At 45.0% G+C, this 21,448-nt stretch overlaps 9 protein-coding genes and 2 non-coding genes across 11 annotated transcripts; 2 read left to right on the top strand and 9 right to left on the bottom strand.

Moving 5' to 3' along the window:
- Window positions 1-79: 79 nt before the first annotated feature.
- Window positions 80-1,837, bottom strand: Atox1 (Antioxidant 1 copper chaperone). Its single transcript, XM_020947428.2, has 3 exons — window positions 1,688-1,837; window positions 1,511-1,586; window positions 80-741 (listed from the first exon to the last, which is right to left on the bottom strand). The coding sequence occupies exons 1-3, from the start codon at window positions 1,691-1,693 to the stop codon at window positions 605-607; spliced, it is 219 nt and encodes a 72-aa protein (XP_020803087.1). The 5' UTR covers window positions 1,694-1,837; the 3' UTR covers window positions 80-604.
- Window positions 1,838-1,985: 148 nt separating this feature from the next.
- On the bottom strand, window positions 1,986-3,285 carry LOC110179827 (galactose mutarotase). Its single transcript, XM_020947433.2, has one exon. It carries the CDS (start codon window positions 3,140-3,142, stop codon window positions 2,039-2,041), a length of 1,104 nt encoding a protein of 367 aa, XP_020803092.2. The 5' UTR covers window positions 3,143-3,285; the 3' UTR covers window positions 1,986-2,038.
- Window positions 3,286-4,023: 738 nt separating this feature from the next.
- Window positions 4,024-5,855, bottom strand: Fum3 (Fumarase 3). The gene is made up of 3 exons (XM_020947429.2): window positions 5,553-5,855; window positions 4,406-5,414; window positions 4,024-4,351 (listed from the first exon to the last, which is right to left on the bottom strand). The coding sequence occupies exons 1-3, from the start codon at window positions 5,694-5,696 to the stop codon at window positions 4,092-4,094; spliced, it is 1,413 nt and encodes a 470-aa protein (XP_020803088.1). The 5' UTR covers window positions 5,697-5,855; the 3' UTR covers window positions 4,024-4,091.
- Window positions 5,856-5,929: 74 nt separating this feature from the next.
- LOC110179819 (galactose mutarotase) lies at window positions 5,930-8,438 on the bottom strand. Its single transcript, XM_020947425.2, has 3 exons — window positions 7,148-8,438; window positions 6,918-7,046; window positions 5,930-6,792 (listed from the first exon to the last, which is right to left on the bottom strand). The coding sequence occupies exons 1-3, from the start codon at window positions 7,343-7,345 to the stop codon at window positions 5,986-5,988; spliced, it is 1,134 nt and encodes a 377-aa protein (XP_020803084.1). The 5' UTR covers window positions 7,346-8,438; the 3' UTR covers window positions 5,930-5,985.
- A 257-nt stretch (window positions 8,439-8,695) lies between these two features.
- Window positions 8,696-9,826, bottom strand: LOC110179833 (uncharacterized). Its single transcript, XM_020947440.2, has one exon. It carries the CDS (start codon window positions 9,697-9,699, stop codon window positions 8,725-8,727), a length of 975 nt encoding a protein of 324 aa, XP_020803099.2. The 5' UTR covers window positions 9,700-9,826; the 3' UTR covers window positions 8,696-8,724.
- A 41-nt stretch (window positions 9,827-9,867) lies between these two features.
- Window positions 9,868-16,359, bottom strand: LOC110179828 (uncharacterized). Its single transcript, XM_020947434.2, has 3 exons — window positions 15,828-16,359; window positions 11,355-12,118; window positions 9,868-11,290 (listed from the first exon to the last, which is right to left on the bottom strand). The coding sequence occupies exons 2-3, from the start codon at window positions 12,095-12,097 to the stop codon at window positions 10,474-10,476; spliced, it is 1,560 nt and encodes a 519-aa protein (XP_020803093.2). The 5' UTR covers window positions 12,098-12,118; window positions 15,828-16,359; the 3' UTR covers window positions 9,868-10,473.
- TRNAV-AAC (transfer RNA valine (anticodon AAC)) lies at window positions 14,031-14,103 on the top strand. Its single transcript has one exon. It is a non-coding gene; the product is annotated as a tRNA-Val (tRNA).
- Window positions 14,845-14,917, bottom strand: TRNAV-AAC (transfer RNA valine (anticodon AAC)). Its single transcript has one exon. It is a non-coding gene; the product is annotated as a tRNA-Val (tRNA).
- Window positions 16,360-16,861: 502 nt separating the features above from the next.
- Window positions 16,862-18,093, bottom strand: LOC110179839 (uncharacterized). The gene is made up of 4 exons (XM_020947447.2): window positions 18,018-18,093; window positions 17,723-17,953; window positions 17,166-17,653; window positions 16,862-17,086 (listed from the first exon to the last, which is right to left on the bottom strand). The coding sequence occupies exons 1-4, from the start codon at window positions 18,091-18,093 to the stop codon at window positions 16,862-16,864; spliced, it is 1,020 nt and encodes a 339-aa protein (XP_020803106.2).
- An 859-nt stretch (window positions 18,094-18,952) lies between these two features.
- On the top strand, window positions 18,953-19,915 carry LOC110179838 (protein obstructor-E). The gene is made up of 3 exons (XM_020947446.2): window positions 18,953-19,097; window positions 19,160-19,596; window positions 19,661-19,915. The coding sequence occupies exons 1-3, from the start codon at window positions 18,953-18,955 to the stop codon at window positions 19,883-19,885; spliced, it is 807 nt and encodes a 268-aa protein (XP_020803105.2). The 3' UTR covers window positions 19,886-19,915.
- Window positions 19,916-20,086: 171 nt separating this feature from the next.
- Window positions 20,087-21,373, bottom strand: LOC110179837 (uncharacterized). Its single transcript, XM_020947445.2, has 4 exons — window positions 21,245-21,373; window positions 20,946-21,179; window positions 20,444-20,880; window positions 20,087-20,386 (listed from the first exon to the last, which is right to left on the bottom strand). The coding sequence occupies exons 1-4, from the start codon at window positions 21,318-21,320 to the stop codon at window positions 20,162-20,164; spliced, it is 972 nt and encodes a 323-aa protein (XP_020803104.2). The 5' UTR covers window positions 21,321-21,373; the 3' UTR covers window positions 20,087-20,161.
- Window positions 21,374-21,448: the final 75 nt, after the last annotated feature.

Genomic DNA, 21,448 nt, shown 5'->3' with positions numbered 1-21,448 from the left:
ATTACTTATGGGGGGAATTTAAATAATCAAAAGGGGTCCAGTTTCAAAGGTTTTCCAGACACAAAACACATTAAGTTACTTATTTTGAGATTAAAACGTATTTGTATATATTTGATATTTTGCAAAAAGTTAAAATTTGTAATATTATTACGATTAGTCATAAGAGGACAATTGGCGTATATCATTTGTTGGCAACTACATTGGATTTAATTGGATACGATACCCCTAAATACGAGTATATCTACCGAGGCAAAAAACTTTAAGCTTGACCCTTTGATTTGTTAAATTTGAATTTGAAATTCTTCATCTAGGCATAAGTAATGCATATAATATAATAACACTTTAATTGGTTAACTACGAGCTACATACAATTTGGGCAAGAATACTAAGTGTATAATTTGTAGACCGTTCCTATTATTTGATTTTTTGATTAAGAGTAAAATTTGTATGTATCTCATGAATATCACTGAACAGCGACCCATCTCGGCAACGTTGTGGAAGATCCCTCATCCGTACTCTAGGGTGCACGTGCCCTGCACACACGCACACCCTAGACCTCAAGTTTCAGTTTGCCGTATTTCTGAAACTTGCTGAAAAACTGGTCTCATTCCTTCTTCACGCCGACATACGTGACAGTCTTGCCGGTCTTGCGGATCTGCTCCATTAGTTCATCCGGCGACAGGTTCGATGTCACGGTCACAGTTCGATCCTCCACGTTGATGTTGATCTTGTCGACCTTATCTGTGGGGTGGCAAAATTGGACAATTAGAGTTGGTAACAGCAAAACGGAAGGCACACCGCGAACCAGGACCGATAGGCCCTGCGGTGGGAACTTTTTAACAATGCAAATTATTGTCGAGCTTATCAGCGCAAAATATAATTTATTATGTTTAATTATGTCACACCACAAACCACAATCGACGCGATTATTAAGGGTTTTACATTATAAGATCAGTATTTAAAAGCCAATTTATCAGGCTAGCAATGAAAATGATTAGCCCTCTCTCTCTTCTTCATGCCTCTTCTGCCAAGTACAAGCGATGGCGAACAGGAGTCGTATATAGTTTCTACTTTGATTTAGAGCATTTCTTTACTTCACTACTTATTTTTCTATTAAACCGAGATTTCGAACTCGTAATAAAGTAAAAAATGTTAAAATTATTACAAACTTCGGGATCTAAGGCACTGTTTTGTTTATTTAAAAAAACAAATAAACTTTAAAGGTTTGTAAATCAATATATATGTATATAAAAAGTTTTGCTCACTCCAAAGCTTCTTTAAAATACGCAAAAAAAAAAAATTAATAAAATTAACACGAAAACCTATTACGTTGGCCGCAGTTGTGCGCAAGAAAAACGATACTGGAAAGTAAGCCACATAGTCGCAAATATGTATGTAGGTACACATGTGTAGCTATGTTAATACCTCCCAGCAACACTGATAAGGGGGCCACTAATTAGGCCTAACGAAAGTCACTTACGCCCTAATATCAGTCACTAAGTCTACGTACCGCCCAATTTTTCTAGGACTCGCTCCACGGAGGCGGCACATCCGCCGCAGGTCATCTCCACCTTGAACTCGTGCACCTGCGAAAACGGGTCGAAATAAAGGGGGAGGAACGGAATGAGAGCTCCTTTGCAGGAGATGGATATTTCAAGTGGGGGCACGGAAACGGAAGTGAACCTACTGGCATTCTGCTGCTGCTGCTTGTCTGACGGACGGCGTCGGCTGTCGTGTGTTTGTACACTTGCGGTAAATTGAACAGCTTGACGGCTTTTGTTTTTCTTGTATGTGGCAGAAAGTACTTTTACTTGTTTTCCAATTTCTTTTTATATTTATCTTTGGGATGGCAAAGTACCGATGGCTCTTATCGAATATTAATAATCGAATTGAATAGTACTATCGAGTAGCTTGCATTCGATGTTAATACATATCGATAGGTCGATAGTCTGGTTATCAAATATTCAAATATTTAAACACGTTACTAATTATTAAAAAACCTTTATTACTCCACTTCGGATTTTGGCTGGTGTCCTTTCTAAACACGCTTGGGACAAGCACCAAACCGATAGACCACCTGGTGGTCGTAGAGCTGTCCCGGATTCAACACGATCGTGGGGAAATCGCAGTGGTTCAGCGCATCCGGATACTTCTGCGTCTGCACGCAGAAGGCTCCATGGCGAACGTAGCTCGCACCGTCCTTGCCTGTATCCGGCGGTTCGTTGCTGTCCTCGTCCGGCAGATTGTTGGCCGTGGAGAAATGAAGGCCCGGCTGGTTGGTGTGCACCTCCATAAAGCGTCCACTGCAAGGATGAACGACGCGAGCCACCAGCTCGACGCGGTTGGGGGAAACGTCCACGCAGAAGTTGTTGTCGAAGCCGTTTAGGGGGCAGGAGATTAACTGGTTCAGGCGCTTGCCGAGGCTGACCAGGCTGGAGAAGTCATACGGTGTGGTTCGGACGCGCATCAGCTTGCCGGTTGGTAGCAGCTCCTGGTCGACATCAACGATCTTCTGCGCCTTGATCATCAGCATGTGCTGATAGAGCGCCTCCTTTCCGGCTTTATGGCCGGCCAGATTAAAGTGGCTATTATTCGAGATGTTCACCGCTGTGGTTGCCTTGGTCCGCGCCTCGATCCGCATCCCAAAGCAGCCCGTCTCATTGAGCGAGAAGTTGATGTTGGTGGTCAACTCTCCAGGGTAGCCTTCGTGGCCGTCCGGCGAGATATGCTGCAGCGTGATGCCGTCCTTGTGCACACCGACCACGTCCCAGATGACGCTATCGAATCCGACAAAGCCGCCGTTCATGTGGTAACGATCCTTTACATTCCGGCTCACACTCACATCCTTGCCGCAGAGCTTAAAGCGGCCACCTGATGTCCGGTTGGCCACCCGCCCAATGGTGGCCCCGAAGTACTTCGGTTGGTTCCGGTAGTAACCGGCCACATCGTCGTAGCCCAGGCATACGTCCTCCAGCTTGCCATTAAAGTCCGGCACCTTAAGTGACTGTATGGTGGCTCCCAATGTGATTATGGAGACGGACATGCCACGCTCCGTGGTTAGAGTAAAGCGGCGCACCCTGTCCGTCTTCTGAGACATCGGGTTGACGGCTATGCCGAACATGTCCTCAATCACACGCACCATCCTGTCTCGTCCTTGGGAGAGATACCCTGCTAAATTTTTGCCTAGATGACCAAAAGAAAAAACTAAAAGGAGATTTATGTGTCCCCAAGCTCAGAGGCTACAACTGGCTTTTAAGTCCAAGCACACTTTGATGATTTAATCTAATCCATACCAGGGAATAAATAAATAGCTACAGATTCCTTAGATATAAGATTCTCCTATCTTTTATCATGTTAAAGATACACTTTTAATTCCATTGCAAGGATATTGCATTTTAGTCAAAGCTTGTAACACAGAGAAGGAGTCATTTCCGACCCTATAAATCATATTTTCTTGATCAGCATTAATAGCCGATTCGATCTATGCCTAAAAAAATTTTAATTTTTTCAAAAGTTACGTCGTCAAAATTTTTACAAAATTGTTAACAATTTTACATTTTTGTAAATTTGATATTGAGTATGCAGATATTGCACCTGCAAAAAACCAACATGAGTAAGCCATCCGAATTAAAATTAAGGCTTTTTTGGCTATGTTATGAGTTTTTTAAATTATGATTTGTTGAGAAAATTGTCATATAAAAATAACAAATAAATATTGATTCAAAGAATAAGACTATTTTAGGCTAACTTATGGCCGACTTCAAATTCTATCCTATAAATGAATTGAAAACTGTATATATAAACTTGGGCTTTCTGAAGTTCATTTATTTTCTTGTTCATTATTCTTATTGATAGCAATTAATATGCAGTTTCAGATGAAGTGTGTTGTGAGCTTTCGTAGTAAAAGTAACAGATTGTACAGCAACCTTATGGACTTGTCTTCTGGGAAAATACAAAGAGGTATGTAACCCTATTAAAACTTTGTTAAGGAAGATCAAACTCAAAGAAGAAACCATATGTAGGTCTGACATGAAATTTATAATTAAGTGGTGAATATGAAACAAATAAACCGGAGACCATTGCTGAGAAGATTAGTGGGGTCCCAGCATCTTCTCGACGCGCACCCATTCGTTGTAATCCTTTTCGCAAATTTCGGCCTTTAAGGCCTCTTCCTTCACCGTGGTTCCATTCTGGAGAGCCGCTTTAGCAATTTGGACCGTCTTATCATGGCCAATATTCGGACAGAGGGCAGTCGCCAGCACCAGCGACTCATTAACGTTCTTGGTCAGCTTTTCCTTGTTGGGCTTGATGCCCTTGACACAGTTACAATTGAAGCTGCGGCATCCGTCCGCTATAAAGATATAAAGGTCAAAGAAACAAAGGTTACTATTAGAGAAAGCCTTACCGAGCAGCGTAATGGAACGCAGCACGTTTGATACAATCATCGTGGCAAAGACGTTCAGCTCAAAATTCCCGCTGGCACCGCCTACGGAAACGGCCACATGATTGCCCATTACCTGGGCACAGATCATGGTCAAGGCCTCGCACTGTGTGGGATTCACCTTGCCGGGCATTATCGAGCTGCCCGGCTCGTTCTCCGGCAGGTAGAGTTCTCCCAAGCCGCAGCGCGGTCCAGATCCCATGAGTCGTATATCGTTGGCCATCTTCATCAGACTGACGGCCAGAACGTTGAGGGCTCCGTGCACCTCCACCAGGGCATCGCGACTGCCCAGCGCCTCAAAGAAATTGGGTGCCACCTCAAAGGGCAGGCATGTGAGCTGGGCGATTCGTCTGATGCATTTCTCGGGGAATCCCCGGCGTGAATTCAATCCCGTTCCGACGGCAGTGCCGCCCAGGGCCAACATGTAGATCCGTGGCAGCACCGCCTCGATTCGTGCCAACCCATAGGTCATCTGCTGGGCATAGCCACTGAACTCCTGGCCCAGCGTCATTGGCACCGAGTCCTGGGCGTGCGTACGTCCAATCTTAATGATTTCTTTCCACTCTTTTGACTTTGTCTGCAAAGCGTCTCGCAGAGCGGTGACTGCCGGACGCAGCTCCTTGGTCAAGGCAGTGGCTACAGCGATGTGAATGGCCGAGGGAAAGGTATCGTTGGAGCTCTGAGACATGTTCACGTGGTCGTTGGGATGAATCGGATCCTTGGAGCCAATCCTGCCACCTAGCCCCTCAATGGCCCGGTTACCAATCACCTCATTGGTGTTCATGTTGCTCTGCGTCCCACATCCAGACTGCCAGATGGGCAGTGGGAAGTGGCCCTCGTCGTAGAGCCTCCCGGAGATCACGTCATCGGCGGCATTGGAGATGGCTGTGCTCAGCTTGGGGTCCAATCCAAACTCCTGATTGGTTTCGGCAGCTGCCTTCTTTAATATCCCCATGGCCTGGATGATCTGGCGCTGGTCTCGACCATAAGATGGGAATAAATGAATAAGAAGATATTAATTAAATGATTTATTTAAGGACATGTAGGAGTAATTAGTTATATTCCTGCAGGCCACATCTTATTATATTGCTAGCTCCTTGGTTTAACTCACCGGCATGCGCTCCTCATCGCCACCAATGCGAAAGTTGAGAACACAACGCATCGTCTGAGCGCCATAGTAACGATCCATGGGCACCTCCATGGGTCCCAGGCTGTCGGACTCCTGGCGCATCTCGCCCTTTTTGCAGTTATTCATTGTATTATTCTCAAGCTTTTCTACTTTCTACTTAAGAAACAAAATATACTCGAATGTCTATCAGGAACACATAAATATTTGACAGAAAACAACAAGAGTTCCAGCCTTGAGAAATGGAAATATAGACTTTTATCCAAGACAGAAATCTATATATTTAATGTGTTACAAAGGTTACTAAATATAGTATTTAATAAGAATATATGTCTTGAACCCCCAGAAATAAGAAATAGTTATTTTTTTTTTTTGGGGACAGGAATTTGGCTTTATTTACTAGAGATCGCCATTACGTTCAGGCAGTGTTATTGCAGCAACATTTCCAGGACTCCTCGACCTTGAACCAGTACATAGCCTCGTGTCTGTAATTCTCACCCGCATCCAGACGGATCGATGGGAAATCCGGATGGTTCATAGAGTCGGGGAATTTCTCGGTCTCCACGCAGAAAGAACCGTGTTTGATATAGTGAGTGCAATCCTTGCCGATAATGGGTGCTTCGCCGTTCTTCACGTCCGGCAGATTGTTCGCCGTGTAGAACTGCATACCCGGCTGATTGGTCCACACCTCGAGGACCCGGCAACTAGGCGGATGCACAATCTTAGCCACTTTTGCGATGGTCTTCTGCAGCTGGCCATCGTTGACCACAAAGCAGTTGTCGTAACCCTCAATGGGTCGCTCCTCGAACTGCCGCAGGCGGTCGCCCAGAAGCACTGGCAGACGCAGATCGTAGACAGTTCCATCCACGTTGACTAGCTGTCCCGTGGGTATCTGATCACCGTCCGTCTCCACAATATGGTTGGATGCAATCTCCACCGTGTGCTCCGCCAGAGCCTTGGAGCCGGTTCCATGGCCAGCGAGATTGAAGTAGGCGTGGTTGGAAATATTTACCATTGTCGAACGATCCGTGGTGGCCTCGAACCGCACCCACAGTCGATTCTCCTCGTCCAGCTGGTAGGTAATCAGGCACACCAGGTTGCCCGGATATCCCTCGTGGTTGTGGGGCGACATGTGCCGGAAGACCACACCCTCGTCCGACTTTTGCACAACCTCCCAAATGACGCTGTCGAAGCCCACGAATCCACCATGCAATTGGTACTTGTCCTAATAATTACAAATATAAATTTAATAATAGTTATTAGCTAGAATAGATTTTTCTTAAACTAACCGAGAGATATATTCATTTATATTTTAAAACAATAGTTTTAAAAGGAGAGTACCCTATTTACCTGAAAGTTTTTGGTCACCTTGCACTTCGTGTCGTTCACCTCATACTCGCCATTGGCCACACGGTTGGCCACTCGCCCAAGGGTTCCACCAATGTAGGACGACTTGGTGGCCAAATAGGATGCAATGTCCTGAAACGAATTAAATAATTAATCAATTATTCTTTATGGAAAATGTCACAAAAGATGTAATTCCCAAAGGGGAATACCAAGAGAATACACCATATACACACCTCGAATCCCAGGCAGACATCATCAACCTTATGATAGGCATCGGGCAGGCGGACACTCTGGATGATGGCCCCCAGTTGGATCACCGACACGGACATGCCCTTGCTGTTGCTGAGCGTGTAGCGACGCACCATTTCCGGCGACTTGGTGAACGGATTCACGGCCAGGCCAAATATCTCCTCCTCCAGTTGGATCGGCATTTTGCAGTGTCTCCGGCTAGTTCCTTCCCCTGAAAGCGCTTGACAGCAACTGCCGGGCACCTGAGAGGCGCCTATCCGAGCTTATTACGGCAACTATTCCAGTATATTGCTGCTGATTACGACGAGCCAAAGTCATTGGGGTCGCCGGCTCCTCCCCCAAAGTCAAACGGGGTAATCAACTCGCTCGGACGTCGATTGCCCTCCCGATGCCCCTCTGTATTTTTACCGCCCACAACAGCTGGTGATAGCATCATCGGAAAGTGTAAACAGGGGCATCCGTGTTATCGCTACTTAAGTGGAATAGATACCTATTCTGGGGGCGCGACCATGACTGATAACTATTCTTTAAACAATGTTTAAAAATTAACAACGATACGTCATACGTATTGAAAAAAATTAACCAAGAATCTAGGGGAACTTGGTTAACTATGGTTAAGGCATGACTATGTATTATTTTGCAACTTGTCTAGCTGCTTAGGATATATTTCAGGGAGTTCCCTTCTTCCGTTTTCATACTTTAAAATTACTTTCTTTAATCAATTTGGAGAAATGTTCTTAATAATAATAATAAACAACTTTGTTAATTACTTTAAATGTGACCAAACAATCAGAACAAAGCTTAAATAGCGTCTAAAGCATTGTAATGCCCTTTATTTTTGTTTTAAATCTTATCTAATCACCAGTTTATAGAAGCGTTACTATTTATATTTTGTTTTTGTTTTACATAAATATGTATATAATAATTTCAATGAATACATTTTTAATATAAACAAAGTCATCCATTTCCATAGTCTGTGGATTATCAGATAGCTTTTTATAGCATAAAGAATTCGACATGATTATGTGGCCCAAAGAGGGCTAATTAACACTATGGTTGGACATGGCTAGATCGACTCTGATAGTTAAGACTTACCGCAGTAGAGAACACGTGGTTATCCTCTTCCGCCAGAGCTTCATTCCTTCCAGTGTATAGTTATATTCTTGGTGACTCCGATTAGGCATCTTCCTGGTTATCCATTGGTCATTTCATGGATCGAAGGGTAATCACTATCACAATAGATGTTAACACTGACGTGGCCGCGAACAGACTGAAGCCGCCTCGAAGGCAGCGCCTCTATTTATACTCCCCGAGCAAAGAGAACAGAGAAAGTGAGAGCGAGAGAGAGCTATGTGTAGGGATAGGCAGAGGCAGCTAGCCATACCAAGAGAGAGAGAGAGAGAGAGAGAGAGACAGAGAGGGAGCGAGCGCTTAGCAATTTCTCTACATTTCACGACCATTGGCTGCCTCATAAGTTATGATATAGTCGTTCGATAAAGTTATTTACGTATGCTGATAATAAATATACATTATGTACAGATTATATGTTTTTTTTATGTTTTTATCTAAATAATCGTCTTCGATTACAATTTAATAGCTCGAATTGCCGCAGATTCGCCTTAGCTTCAGAAAGCACACTCACATCGTTGTCCACCACATCCAGCTGCTGCTCCAGCAGCCGCTTGAGATTGCGCACGCGCAACGTGCCCATGGAAATGGGCAGCCGGTTGTACTCAGCGATCAGTTGCCTTTGGCGCTCAAGAGCCGCTTCCAAAAGCACAATGCGCATTTCAGCAGTCATAAGATTCGACTCGGACTGCAACTGCTCCTCTGACTGCTGTTCCATCTGGGGGATCATCTCCTCCAACTCCTGCTCCTGCGGTTGTTCAGGTGGAGGATCGGAAAGGTGTTGACAGGAAGCGTGGGAACGCATACTCAGTGATTCCTCCATGGCGACATCCACCATCTCAGGTATCTCCATTTGCCTTACTCTCGGCGTGATCGACCTTGAGGAGGACGAGCCGACGGAGGACTGGTCATCCGAGCTGGGTACAATACCGAATCCGGTGGCTAACGGTCGGGACAGTGTGTACTGCCCCGACTGATAGCCACCGTGTTGCTCCGGCATCCTACCCAGCTCGAAGCTGGACGCAGTTCGCCGCAGTTGCAGACTCTTGCCGTAGGCCAAGCCCTCTCTGAGCTCCGGCTCATCTCCCTCGCTGCGCGCTGACCGGAAGTGTCCCCTCTCCGAGCACTTGAGCATGGCGGCACTCAAGAATCGCTCGTCGCTGATGTCCTCCGTTTGGATTTGTTTCTCGGCAAAGCGCTTCGTCCTCAGCGTTCCGCCAGCAGGACGTCGTTGAGCGTCATTAGTTCCTGATTTTCGGGTGAGAATTGATCGATCGTAGTTTTGTCGGGCTTTTGACTTCTCCTTGGGCTGCTGGCTGACCATTAGCCGGTTTTCCTGAAGAAAGTTTCTTGAAGTGCGACTGACGGTACCTTTCATGTTGACAATGCCATTTGAGGGGATGAACATGTTTGTCTTACAACCGTACAAGTATGAATTACAAAACAAACAAAAATTAATTAAAACAAAAGAAGATAAAGTGTCGATGTGTGTGTCAGGCTACAAAAATTACCTAAAAAATCTTTGTAAGTCTCTAAAAAAAGCCAACTCTGTTACAAAGACTAAAACAATTAATTAATTTTTAATACAACTCCTGTTGATTTTATTTAATTTTTGTATCATTCTTACTTAATATATATTGCACTCTCTCTTTTGCGTATTTGAAATGTGAATGCCTCCACATGGTTGGTTAATTAATTATTATTATTAACTGCCCACTAATACTGCTGCTTGATTTCCCTTTATTTTTACTGTACCAGCAAATTTCTACATTATTCTCGTTGCATTGGCTGATTGGTTGGTAGCTAATTGTTTAACACACACAGGCATACATATGTACGTTGATCTATATAGCTTACGACTTCTTGATCTCTTGAGCATATCACAGAACAAAAATGACAGTAGAAGAAGACATGTTTCGGGTCTGGGCCTTGGGGATGGAAGAGTCTGGTTCTAGTAGAGGGCTTAGAAATTGTAAAAATATTACTCCGGAGCTTAAAAGTACATATTCTCGTGTACGCATATATAGTATATGTTTATCTGATATATATCTTCTATATCTATTTTTAAATATACATATATGCCGTGTAAATGTTCATATAAATGGTGATATCTCTTTTAGAAAAATACTGAGCAAAAGTACTTGGCGTTGTGCATTGAGGGTCAAGGATCGGCTCCGGGTCCCTATACCAGGATCTTGTCGTAAGACGGCGGCGGCGACTCATCCAGGGGCACCTGCTTGCCCATCGCCGCCGGCGTCTGTTCCGGCAGCAGTATGGCTATGTGGTAGGGCGGCGGACCCGCAGTGGCCGCCGCTGCCGGTGGGCTTCCGGCGGTCAGTTGTTGTTGCTCCTGGAAGGGCACCCTCATCTGGTACACACAGGCGCGGGGAGGGCTCTCATCGAACTCCGCCAGAGAGGAGTTAACCCCACGACTCTGGCACACAGCTGCCCGTGCCTCAGCACGACCTGCACTCGAGAGCAGTCCCTTGGGAATGCGACACAGACTGACCATGCAGGCGGCCAAGAAGAAGGTGGCCGAGAAGGCGCAGAAGATGAGCACCTCCAAGCCGGTGCCCTGGTGGTCAAAGTAGAACTTGGTCCCAGCCACGAAGACTGAAGCCAATACCAGGGACGCGCACATACCGCACTTCAGGTGGCTGGGCAGCAGCTGCGAGTCCGCGTGTTGCAGCAGCGCATGATGTTGCTGCTGCAGCTGGTTGCTATGTGGAGTTGTTGCAGCCACCGGTGCCGTTGTGCCAGCAGCAGTGGTCACTTCTGCCGCTGCCGTTGCTGCTGCTAATGATGATGATGTGACTGCCCCGGTTGAGGATGTGGTTGTGGCTGGCGCCGAGGAATGCCTCATGCTGTTGCTGGAATTGTGGCGACGTGGAGCAGCATTGGCTGTCGATGGTCGCGGATTGTGACTGCCGCTGCTTGAATGATTGCTGCTGCCGTGCTGGTGATGCGATGAATGGTGATAAGCACTGTAGGCATCGTCACTGGAATATGATCGTATACTTTATATTTATTATATAACTTTTTTTTTATGTCTCATGTACTTACGCGTACACATGGCCCGAATACTGCTGCTGCTGCTGCTGCTGTTGCTGATGATGCTGCTGCTGATGTGAGTCGTAGTGTCTCACAGGCACCGCCATGTTGCCAAACTGCGGGTGATGATAGCTGTAGTGTTGCTGCTGCTGCAGTGGATGTTGCTGCTGATGCTGATGTTGCTGTTGCTGCTGCTGCTGATGCAACAGTTGCTGCTGTTGCTGCTGTTGTGCCCTTGGTGCATAACGGGTGCTGCCATGGTATTGATAGTGCGAGCCACGTGCCACAAGGGGCACGATGGTTCCGCTTCCGGTCAGTACGGCTGCCGAAGAGGCCGCATTGTTGTTGTTACTGGCAGTGGTTGGTGCTCCGACAGCAGACACATGATGGCTGCTGTTCGAGATGTTGTTGTTGCTGGTGCCACCGCTGGAATGTTGCTGCAACATGTGCTGCTGCTGCTGGTGCGAGTTGTTATTTGCATACTGGGAATGCGAATGAGATTGCGACTGCGACTGACGACTCGTTCCCGGCTGGTGAAGGTCGTAGGGTGCCTGTGGCAAGGTACGATGCACCGAGGGCATGGCCTGGCCACTTCCACCGACGCTGCCTGCACTGTTACCGCTGCAACTGGTGGACTTGGCTCTCCTCGGCGGATGACCATAGCTCAGACCGCTTCCGGCATGGGAAAGCGAAGCTGCCACGCGAGAGCGTCCAAAACCGCACTGCTGCGAGCGCTTGTCGATCCAGAAATGCATAGCTATCACAGGAGGATTCAACTGCAAAGGAAAAGGAGATATAACTTTAATATATTTTGATTATTTGAATTTAAAATCATTTCCTTTCAAGGTAAAGAGGAAGAAACTTTAAGTCTCGAGGGAAAAATACGGATACATCTCGAAAACATGTTCTTTAAGTGCTGAGAGACAGACAGACAGTTGGCATTAAGTGCTGCAAACTTATTTGAAGTTCACGCTGTGTTTGTGTGTTTGGCAGGGGGAAGCCCTTGACTAGACAAAGCGTCTCTGACTCATTTGGCTTTGTGTCTGCCAGACGGAAGAGAGTTATCCCCGGTGCCCATGCCTAGAATTCGCCTGCACTTCCCCCCTTCCCACCGGTTTGCATCCCCCAAAAAGCCAAAACAGGAAACGTGCGCATCGCATTTTATGAGGCTGCCTCAGTCGTCTTCCTTGACTGCCAGACCCGGACCCCTCGCCTCCAGCAGTTCCTGGTCATGGTCCTGGCCTGCCATCACACTTCCTCTTTGTGCGCCCCTCGACGAAGGTGCAACAGGGAACAAAGGTTGTTCTCCTGGTCAAGGAACCCGACCGAAAAATGAAACATTCATTGAACGCTTTCACTTCCCGTGTCATTGGCAGCAAACCCAACACCAAACACCAAAGCCCCAAGCGCGCCAAAACACACAGACTGAGATTAGTGGTTGTGTGGGAAAAGGATATTTCTCGCCAGTGGCGTACTTAATGGGGTTTGGACAGAATAAATTATCAGATCTTTGACTAGGAGTAATTTTTGTATAAATGCGTGAGTATATATAAAAGTAATTTATTAATTTAGAAGGCGTCAGAAAAGAGTTCTCGCGGAGACAAACCCTTCACCCTGGAAAGCTCTTTGTGAGGTCCTGCTTTGTTCATTGAAGACGAGACTTTCGGGTTCGCGAACTATTCAAAGATGGATTATGATGCTGACTGTTTTCCTGGGAGGAGAACATTTGTGTCCCATTGTGCCCGGTGTTTGCATTTGCTTAACTGTTCGTTGAACCGTGCCTCTGCGGTATTAGGCAATCAAGGCTGACAACGGCCAGCAGCGCACTTAAATAGCCCCAGAGAAATAATGAATTTTTCAAATTATAAACAATCAAGCACATAAAATAACTTTTACTTGGGCAACTTTTCTGTTCTGTTCTGGCCTCAAGGTTCAAAGTTCAATGGCTGTCAGCAACTTCTTCGAGCTGAAGAGCATTACACAACACAATGCCGGAGCTCTGAGTGCAAATAAATAAATACCCAGGCACGGGGCCAGGGTAATAAAATAAACATATTTAAAAGAGACATTTTGACAACCTTTTGATAGGTTCATTTCGTTTCCATTTTCTCGCCTGGCGCCACTCGGATTTCGGCTTGTGTTCGCTCGTCCCCCTCGTCCTGCGAGTCCTGTTTGTGGGTTCAATGATTTGGCTTTGTGCATCCCTCGTCCTAGCCCCCAACGGATGCCTGCGATTTAGTTTTGTTGCCACTCGACAGGGTAAAGTTCAGCTTGATTTGCCTGGCCAGGATTGTTGCGGAACTCAAAGGAACTCGGGCATTGACATTGTCTCAGCTGAGGGATGCCTCTGTTCTGACACCCACTTATTATTAGCAAAGGAAGAATTTAAATTCCCACAAAGCATGCCCATTTATTTCGATATAATTAATATTTAGCCACTAAATAAATCAATTTCCCAGCAGCACCTCCCAAATAATATTTCTTTTATCAAAATATCTCATTACCATTTCGATGGCAAACTGCCCAATCATTTGGACTCACTCTGGGTCGCCTTGAAGCATTCACTTTATATTCACTTTAAATAGACACAAAAGCTCTTCCGATTTTATTCACTGAACTCGTTTTACTCTTGGCCTGCCGCCAGCTGAGGTCATTAAAGTTGGCCTCTGGGACGCGCAAGTTTCAACTGTTTCCGTGGTGTAGCGGTTATCACATCTGCCTAACACGCAGAAGGCCCCCGGTTCGATCCCGGGCGGAAACATGTTGAAATTTACTTTTTTTCTTTAATTATTATAATTAGATACCTTTTTTTAATATATGTATATTTATTTAATAAAAGATAAGATAGAAAAATGATTAGAAATAACTCTTTGTTAGTATTAATAATGTTCGGCTTTGAATTTTATGATTCTTGAATGTTTAATTGTAATGGTTTTTTTGGTTTGGATTTAAATATTTTTAAAAGGTTAAATGTCTGAAAATCGTAATTTTTGTAATTGTAATTTAAACATTTAAGAGGGTTATCCATTATTGAAGTAAATTGTTCAAACAATCTAACCTAATAGGGTTATCCATTATTGAAGTAAATTAATCAAACAATCTATACTACTAATTGCAAACATTTTCTATAGAATTAAAATGTGGGGATACCTTTACCTAAATGTCTCGAACTAGTATAAAAAATAGTGATCTTTTACTTATAGTTTACTATATAAAAATGTACAGCTGATTCTGATTATCAACAAACTCATTAGCTGAGTTTCCATTGCCTACATTTCAACGAATGCACACCGGAAGCCTTCTAGACACTAACGAATCCTTTGAATACGTTGTACAAAATTATTTTAAAAAGTTTGCCTGACCTGAAACAAACTTAAACTGTCCTAAGTCTTGTACTTGAATGTTTAATGCTTCCTATTGTATGTTTTTTTTTTTATAAAAAAAAATAATTAAATTTAAAAAAATAAGTCCTTCCAATTTGTATTAGAAAGAACTCGATACATGTTTCCGCCCGGGATCGAACCGGGGGCCTTCTGCGTGTTAGGCAGATGTGATAACCGCTACACCACGGAAACAGCTGAATGTGGAGCGTCCAAAGAGGCCCTAGTGATTCAGGGGAGGATTGGACACGGGCAAAGTGCCAACAGGAAATCAAAACTAATCTAATGAAAAAAGATAGAGATAATGTCAGCTATTCAAAAGTTAATGAAAAATATTTAAAGCACAGCAAGAGATTATTAATAGTTTTTGTAATAATTTTTGTTTGAAAGTATGAGAATATAATTATAGCTATTCAAATTCTATTAGAATTAAACAAATAGCACCAAATACTCTACTTTTTAACGACAATTGCCGTGGAAATGGATACCTCCATTGAATTTGCCAGATGACACAGACTGAAACATACAGAGAAATGTTTATTGAATGAAATTCCTTGGCCAGGGCACTGGGAAATTCTTGGGAATTGGGGAGCTATCCCAACCTCTTTTGACCGTCCATTGCATAAATGAAATGCCAGACATTTGTGTTTGCCGCTGTGCGTTTACCCGAGCGTTATCCTCACCTCCGGCAGATGAAATTTATGCGTCATGGGGAAAAGATGCCAAAACAAAACAGAAATTTTGTAAACTTTAAAGCTTAAACAACCCCCCTCAATACATATGTACATTCGCCATTTCACTCTCACTCGGATGGTTAACCTTTGCGCGTTGCCATTATTTCAGCTCTTTGGGAGCGGGGGACGAGCGTTCGTTTTATATGCGATATTTCGTTGGCGGGAAGTGAATTTGTCCCATTCGAGTGGCTCCAAGGGGAGAGGTGCAGCCAGGGACTGATACTGAATGCCTCCCTGCCTGCCCACTTGATGGCGTACGCTGCGTATGAGCAATGCGGTGCAATGTGCCTGTGTGCGTGTGTTTGTGGGTGTGGGAAGTACTGTATCTATGTGTGTGGGTTGTTTTCAAGTGCAGCACGCTTTCTTCTTACCTGCAATATATATTTTCTCGAGCTCTCAGATATTTCCCCTTCAGCTTTTCAATGCCCTCTCCTATGGCTTTATTGGCACGCGGCCGTCACGTTTCTGGCCGTTATTGCATACATATTGTTGTTTCTGTTTCTGATTCTGGTTTTCTTCGCTGCAGCAGAGTCCTTGAACGCTCAACTGACCCGACAAACACACACGAGGCGAGAGCACACACAGAAATAAATATCCTTCTAAAGGGAGCTGCTCACACTCACTCACGCGAAGGACTCACGCGACTTGCAAAACTTCAATTCAATTCAATTCAATTCAGTGCAAGGAGATTCTTTCCTTGCCGCGGAATCGCGCTCGAATAACTGTATTTTCCAGAGGCGTAGGCAACGGCGGACGGGGACGATGTGTGGCGACGACAACGAAGACGGGGGAGCGGCGGTGGGTGGTATGTGCGGCGCCTCCGATTCGAACGGAGCAAGGACTCGCAGCCAACTGAATGTGCGAATGCAGCTGCTGGGCAGCATTAGCAGCAGCAGCAGCAGCGCCGTGCTCGTTTTCACTTTCATGAGTTTCGCAGACGGCCAAACCACCCCCCTTTGCGTCGGCCCCACCATCACCACCCACCCTCTCCCCCAGTGGGGCTCTTCTTTTCGTTATTTTTTTTTCGTTTGCCAGCAGACAGCGTTTTGTTGTTGCTTTCTGTATGTGTGGCCATGCGCCAGTGTGGGCGAGCGGGTGGGCGGGTGCAGCACTTCGCATAGCATGAATGGCGGAGAGAGCGAAAGTGAGAGAAATGCTACTCTCTCCAACATTATGGTGGCTGCACGGCACATGCGCTCTGAATTCAAATTTTAAAAACTTTAAAGCTTTTGGCGCGTTTTCTATCGATACCGATAAGTGAAAGTATTTTGAAAAGAGCTTAAGCAGGTCGATAGATATCCGCAAAGATCATTTTGTACACTTGGAGAAAGGGGTAGTGGCTTAGACTTATAATGCACCCTCCTCCTTTTTCATTTTCATTATATTTTTATTATTTCCAAAGCTCTCAAAGACCCACGTACTGTGGTTCGCGGCATTCCTCTACCTTGGGATCGTAGTGCAGACCTGGAGTGCAGTCCAAGGTGACTCCTCGTCCATCGACGCAGTAGTAGTAGGCATCTCGGCGAGACTTGTGGGGATAGAAGTGAATTCCCACCTGGGGACACTGGATGTCAGCTCGGCGCAGAGGGGATCTGGAGTAGGGCTTAATATTCCTGGCCGCGGCATCAATCTTTAAAGAAAACAAAGATACAGATCTTAAACGTAATCCGGAACATCTTTAAAGGTAATTTTTCCTAAGAACCACTTACCGAACACTCGACATTCTTGGCATAGTCACAGCACTGGCACTCGGGATTATAGAGCAGACCGGCGGAGCACTCCTGCTCCCAGGGTCGCCCGTTGGAGCAGACAAAGTACTTGTTGCAGGCTGCCTTGCTGGCTATGTAGGTAATGTTGTTCGGATTATTGGTGGCAGAGCAATCATTGGCCACACAGTCCACGAACTGGGGAAAGTCACAGCGGTCGGTCTTATTATTGTATTGCAGCTCATCGTGGCACTGCCGGAGCACTGGACGTCCGTAGTAGCACAGAACGTATTTGGTACAGGTGTTGTCATAGCAGAAGCTGCTCAAGGCGAAGCTCTCGCAGGTGGGCAGACACTGCACCTTGCTCCTGTAGGTGCACACCTGGAAGACCGGGTCGAAGCCCAAATTGCAGGACTTACCCTCGTCAAGGCAAAGGGTGGGAGTTGCCCTCTCTAGCTCCAGGCAGCTGCCTATTTTCGCTATCTTGCCATCTTAATTATAAATCAATTTATTAATTTATAAAATGTATTAATCATGCCCCTGATTGGCTCTAAACTCACCCTGACACTCGATGTACTTATCGCAGTCATCCACATAGGGCAGATAGACTTCATCTGCCACATTGTGGCATATGTTTATGCTGCTATTGTAAATGTCATACTTGATGGAAATATCATCCTCAATATTACCATCATCACCAGGTTCGGGTGCTACCACAAGGTCTTCGTCAGCTCGTCCACGATCCACCAGCAAGAGGGTGAGCAGAAAGCCAGAGTTTATTAGCCACTTCACTGCCAATGGTTAATGTAAAATAGTTAACTGAAGAAATAAATAGTGGTTTCTAGAGATACTTACTCCTGAACAGTTTGCGATGTGCAGCCCAACTGTTTGCTGTTTGTCTGGAAAATATCCAATTTATAAGTCGTATCATTTGAGTTCTCTTTGTTAACGCCTAATGAGTTCTTGCCAACTTGGTCTTATCACTTGCTAATTTCGGCACACGCCTCTCTCAGACGAACTACCTAATTTCGCCAAACACTTCAAATGTCAATTTATCTGCGCCAAACATGGCGATAAGTTGAGACAATGCTTATAATGCTAAGTTTAGGCTGGTTCCCAGAAACCGTGGATATCATATCTCATCATTAACCATCATTAACCAAAAATCCATTTGTCTTCATTGCTGGGTAGGAAAATTTTCCAGAGATCACTTAAGTACAGGATCTTGGAAGTCCTAGAATATAAAACCCTTCTAATAATTTATTTATAATTTGTACGGTTTTATTACATTTCAAAGTCAATGTTGTCCTCAAACATTAAGGCTTCAAACCCCATAAACTTTTCACTATGCACATGTCTAATAATAAAGTTTACTTTGGAATAACTATCTTATCTCTCCAACCAGATGTTACAATTACAACAGATCAGAAGTACAACAGTGTGACTCACCCTTACACGTGTTTCCTAATGCTTGATAGTACTTCAAATTTTAGAAGGGGTTGCTGATTGAACCACCTCCAGATTGGCTCATGTTCATCACTATCTACTCCAGAAGAATTTGAATGATTCTAATTACAATAGAAAATCATGCATCCTCATCTGATAAGTTTTCCAATTCGCAGTGAACCAAAACAAACGGCAAATTGATTGTCAAAAGACTTTCAGCCATAAATAGACCCGTTTTCTGATCAAAGGCAATAGTGAGTGGAGGAAGCCGAGCCCAAAGAGTGAGTCGGACCTGCACCTAGGAGTTTCGCCAGTTTTAAAATCAAATCAATATATTTTTAGTGATGTACACCAAGACCCTGCTGGCAATCGTGGCCCTGATTGGTGCATGTGGAGTCGCTGATAGCGATATCAACATCTGCTCAAATGTGGTCAATAATCTGTTCCTGCCGCATGTGAGCAACTGCAGCAAGTACTACCTGTGCATGAGTGAGTAGACTTCCACTAGACTCCTTGGATAAAACTCAATGGTCTCTCAATTCCAACTCCAGGTGAGACGCCTGTTCCTCGAGAGTGTCCTGAAACGTATTTCTTCGATTCCCGCGACCAGCAGTGCGTGGATGTGATGGAGGCCACCTGCATCCCGTCGTGCAAGGCCCGTGGTCTAGAGTCCTTCAGCTACGACCGCACCTGCAATAAGTATGTGCTCTGCTTCGATGGCACCCCAGTGGTACGTGCCTGCTCCGATGGATTGCAATACAACGCCCAGACCGATCGCTGCGATTACCCCCAGTATGTGGACTGTGCGGATAACCTGTGCATCAGGGAGAACAACCCCGAGGACATTGTCTTCATAGCCAGCAAGGCAAGCTGCAACAAGTACTACGTCTGTCTGAACGGCCTGCCCACGGTCCAGAACTGCTCCTATGGTCTGCAGTACAACCCGACGACCCAAAGCTGCGACTTTGCCTCCAAGGTCAACTGTACGGTGCGTATTAGGACATATCCTCGGTTCTTAGGATCTATCTAAAGCCTGATGTCTTTTCTTTCAGGTTGAGAGTCTGCAGCGCAACATCATGCCTTTCGCCCGCGCTCCTCCACGTAGCGCCGATATCGAGTGCCCCAAGGAGGGAGCCCACTTCATTGCCCACCAGAAGCGTCCGGAGGCGTACTACTACTGTCTGAACGGACGCGGTGTCATCTTGGACTGCACACCAGGTCTGGTCTTCGATGCCCAGCGTGAAGAGTGCCGAGAGCCGCAGTTTGTAGGCGTTTAAATATTGATAATAAAAGTTTTCATAACGGATTTCCTTGTAATTTCTGAAATTTCTTTAATATGAAATCATAAATCACAAGCTTAAGCCACAGAAATTGCTGAAAGGAAGCAACGTGAAAAGCAGCAATAACTAGAAAACGTAGGGTATCCTGGCTTACCCATTCCAAACTTCAGCATGCGTAACAATAAAGGATTAAAAGGATTAAACATACATTTTTAGATACAAAACTAAGAAATTCACTTCTCTTTTTATTGTATTTTATTGACTCAATCCGCTTTAACGGCCTAGATTATGGGGTTCACGGCACTCCTGAATCTTAGGGTCATACCAAAGACCCGGAGAGCAGTCCAGGATCAAACCATGACCTTCAACGCAGTAATAGTAGGCATCCTGGCGTGACTCGTGGGCAAAGATGTGGATACCTGTAGGAGGACAAATTCCTTCAACTACTCCAGGATGAAGACGGGAGAAGAACTGCGCCTTCCGCTGATCAGCAGGGATCTAAGAGAATAAAGCGTAATACTCAGCTAATTAAAGGATATACACTACAAAACCCACCTGACAATCTGAATTTGATGGAATATCGCAACAATCGCATTTGGTGCTAAAGTACAAGCCTGACGTACAGGTCTGCTCTCTAGGAACTCCATTACCACAGAGGAAGTACTTCTCGCAGGACACTTTGCTGGGTACATAACGCAAATGATAGGCATTGTAGTAGATGGAGCACTCTGACTCCACACAGTCCACATTCTTGGGGAAGTCGCATCGATCCGTTTGGGAGTTGTACTGGAGGCCATCATGGCACTCCCTCAGGACAGGACGTCCATAGTAGCAGAGCACGTACTTGGTGCAGGTGCGCTGGTAACTAAAGGTGGTAAAGTTGAAGGCCTCACAGGTGGGCAGACAGTCTGCCTTGCCGGGATTCACGCAGCTCTGGCTGGGAGCATCGAACTGGTAGGGCCATTCACACTGCAGGGCTATGGCCTGGCCAGCTTAAATAATTTAGAATAAATAATTGTCATAAAATAATTAGGTTTAATTATAGATCTCTACTCACACCGACATAGATAATACTTATTGCAGTCTCCCACAAAGGGCAGGAACACATTATCCGCCACATTTCCGCATAGACTGAGGTTACCCAAAATTAAGGAACTATCTTCATCATTCTCATCGAACGCGGGAGATCTTGTGCTTGAAGAAGCTTCAGCCTCTATTTTAGTTGTTGTGCCATCCTCAGCTCTGGTTGCCAATATTCCGCATGCCAAAATAGTAATCACTAGTAAAAGTTCTTTAAAACAGAAAATATATTAATTATTAGAGTATCCATGAATATAAGCTCTTCCACTCACGCACCTCTACTCATCATTAGCTTCTTATTCCAACTGCTTTCTGCAGCCTGTGAAAATTTGCTAATTTCAGTTTCAAACATTCAACTGATTGTGATATCTCTATATCGATGTTAACACAGCTGACATATTAATTCTAGGGAAACAAGGGTTCTTGAGTGGTATAATTTTTGGCTTACAGTTGGTCTTTCCTGGGTTTAATCTATATGCA

This window comes from Drosophila serrata, unplaced genomic scaffold, assembly GCF_035046125.1.
Source record: "Drosophila serrata isolate PLE 108 unplaced genomic scaffold, ASM3504612v1 contig_272, whole genome shotgun sequence".
In the NCBI taxonomy this organism is placed as follows: Eukaryota; Metazoa; Arthropoda; class Insecta; order Diptera; family Drosophilidae; genus Drosophila; species Drosophila serrata.
Note: the sequence above shows the minus strand (reverse complement) of the source record. Positions and strands in the feature narration are given on the sequence as shown.

Bases quoted from the DNA above. Each gene is read 5' to 3' on its own strand.
- LOC110179837 (XM_020947445.2), bottom strand. From the start codon at position 21,320: ATGTTTGAAACTGAAATTAGCAAATTTTCACAGGCTGCAGAAAGCAGT. The intron at 20,881-20,945 runs GTGAGTAGAGAT...AAATTATTTAAG, and splicing joins TAAGTATTATCTATGTCGGT to CTGGCCAGGCCATAGCCCTG. The intron at 20,387-20,443 runs GTGGGTTTTGTA...TTATTCTCTTAG, and splicing joins CATCAAATTCAGATTGTCAG to ATCCCTGCTGATCAGCGGAA.
- LOC110179828 (XM_020947434.2), bottom strand. From the start codon at position 12,097: ATGCATTTCTGGATCGACAAGCGCTCGCAGCAGTGCGGTTTTGGACGC. The intron at 11,291-11,354 runs GTAAGTACATGA...ATCATATTCCAG, and splicing joins TATTCGGGCCATGTGTACGC to TGACGATGCCTACAGTGCTT.
- Atox1 (XM_020947428.2), bottom strand. The intron at 742-1,510 runs GTACGTAGACTT...GCCACCCCACAG, and splicing joins AGTCCTAGAAAAATTGGGCG to ATAAGGTCGACAAGATCAAC.
- LOC110179819 (XM_020947425.2), bottom strand. From the start codon at position 7,345: ATGCCGATCCAACTGGAGGAGGAGATATTTGGCCTGGCCGTGAATCCG. The intron at 7,047-7,147 runs GTGTGTATATGG...AATTCGTTTCAG, and splicing joins ATGTCTGCCTGGGATTCGAG to GACATTGCATCCTATTTGGC. The intron at 6,793-6,917 runs GTAAATAGGGTA...TGTAATTATTAG, and splicing joins AGGTGACCAAAAACTTTCAG to GACAAGTACCAATTGCATGG.
- Fum3 (XM_020947429.2), bottom strand. From the start codon at position 5,696: ATGAATAACTGCAAAAAGGGCGAGATGCGCCAGGAGTCCGACAGCCTG. The intron at 5,415-5,552 runs GTGAGTTAAACC...GGTCGAGACCAG, and splicing joins GCGATGAGGAGCGCATGCCG to CGCCAGATCATCCAGGCCAT. The intron at 4,352-4,405 runs GTAAGGCTTTCT...ATATCTTTATAG, and splicing joins GCGTTCCATTACGCTGCTCG to CGGACGGATGCCGCAGCTTC.
- LOC110179839 (XM_020947447.2), bottom strand. From the start codon at position 18,093: ATGATACGACTTATAAATTGGATATTTTCCAGACAAACAGCAAACAGT. The intron at 17,654-17,722 runs GTGAGTTTAGAG...TTTATAATTAAG, and splicing joins TAAGTACATCGAGTGTCAGG to ATGGCAAGATAGCGAAAATA. The intron at 17,087-17,165 runs GTAAGTGGTTCT...TTTTCTTTAAAG, and splicing joins CCAAGAATGTCGAGTGTTCG to ATTGATGCCGCGGCCAGGAA.
- LOC110179833 (XM_020947440.2), bottom strand. From the start codon at position 9,699: ATGTTCATCCCCTCAAATGGCATTGTCAACATGAAAGGTACCGTCAGT.
- LOC110179838 (XM_020947446.2), top strand. From the start codon at position 18,953: ATGTACACCAAGACCCTGCTGGCAATCGTGGCCCTGATTGGTGCATGT. The intron at 19,098-19,159 runs GTGAGTAGACTT...TTCCAACTCCAG, and splicing joins CAAGTACTACCTGTGCATGA to GTGAGACGCCTGTTCCTCGA. The intron at 19,597-19,660 runs GTGCGTATTAGG...CTTTTCTTTCAG, and splicing joins CCTCCAAGGTCAACTGTACG to GTTGAGAGTCTGCAGCGCAA.
- LOC110179827 (XM_020947433.2), bottom strand. From the start codon at position 3,142: ATGGTGCGTGTGATTGAGGACATGTTCGGCATAGCCGTCAACCCGATG.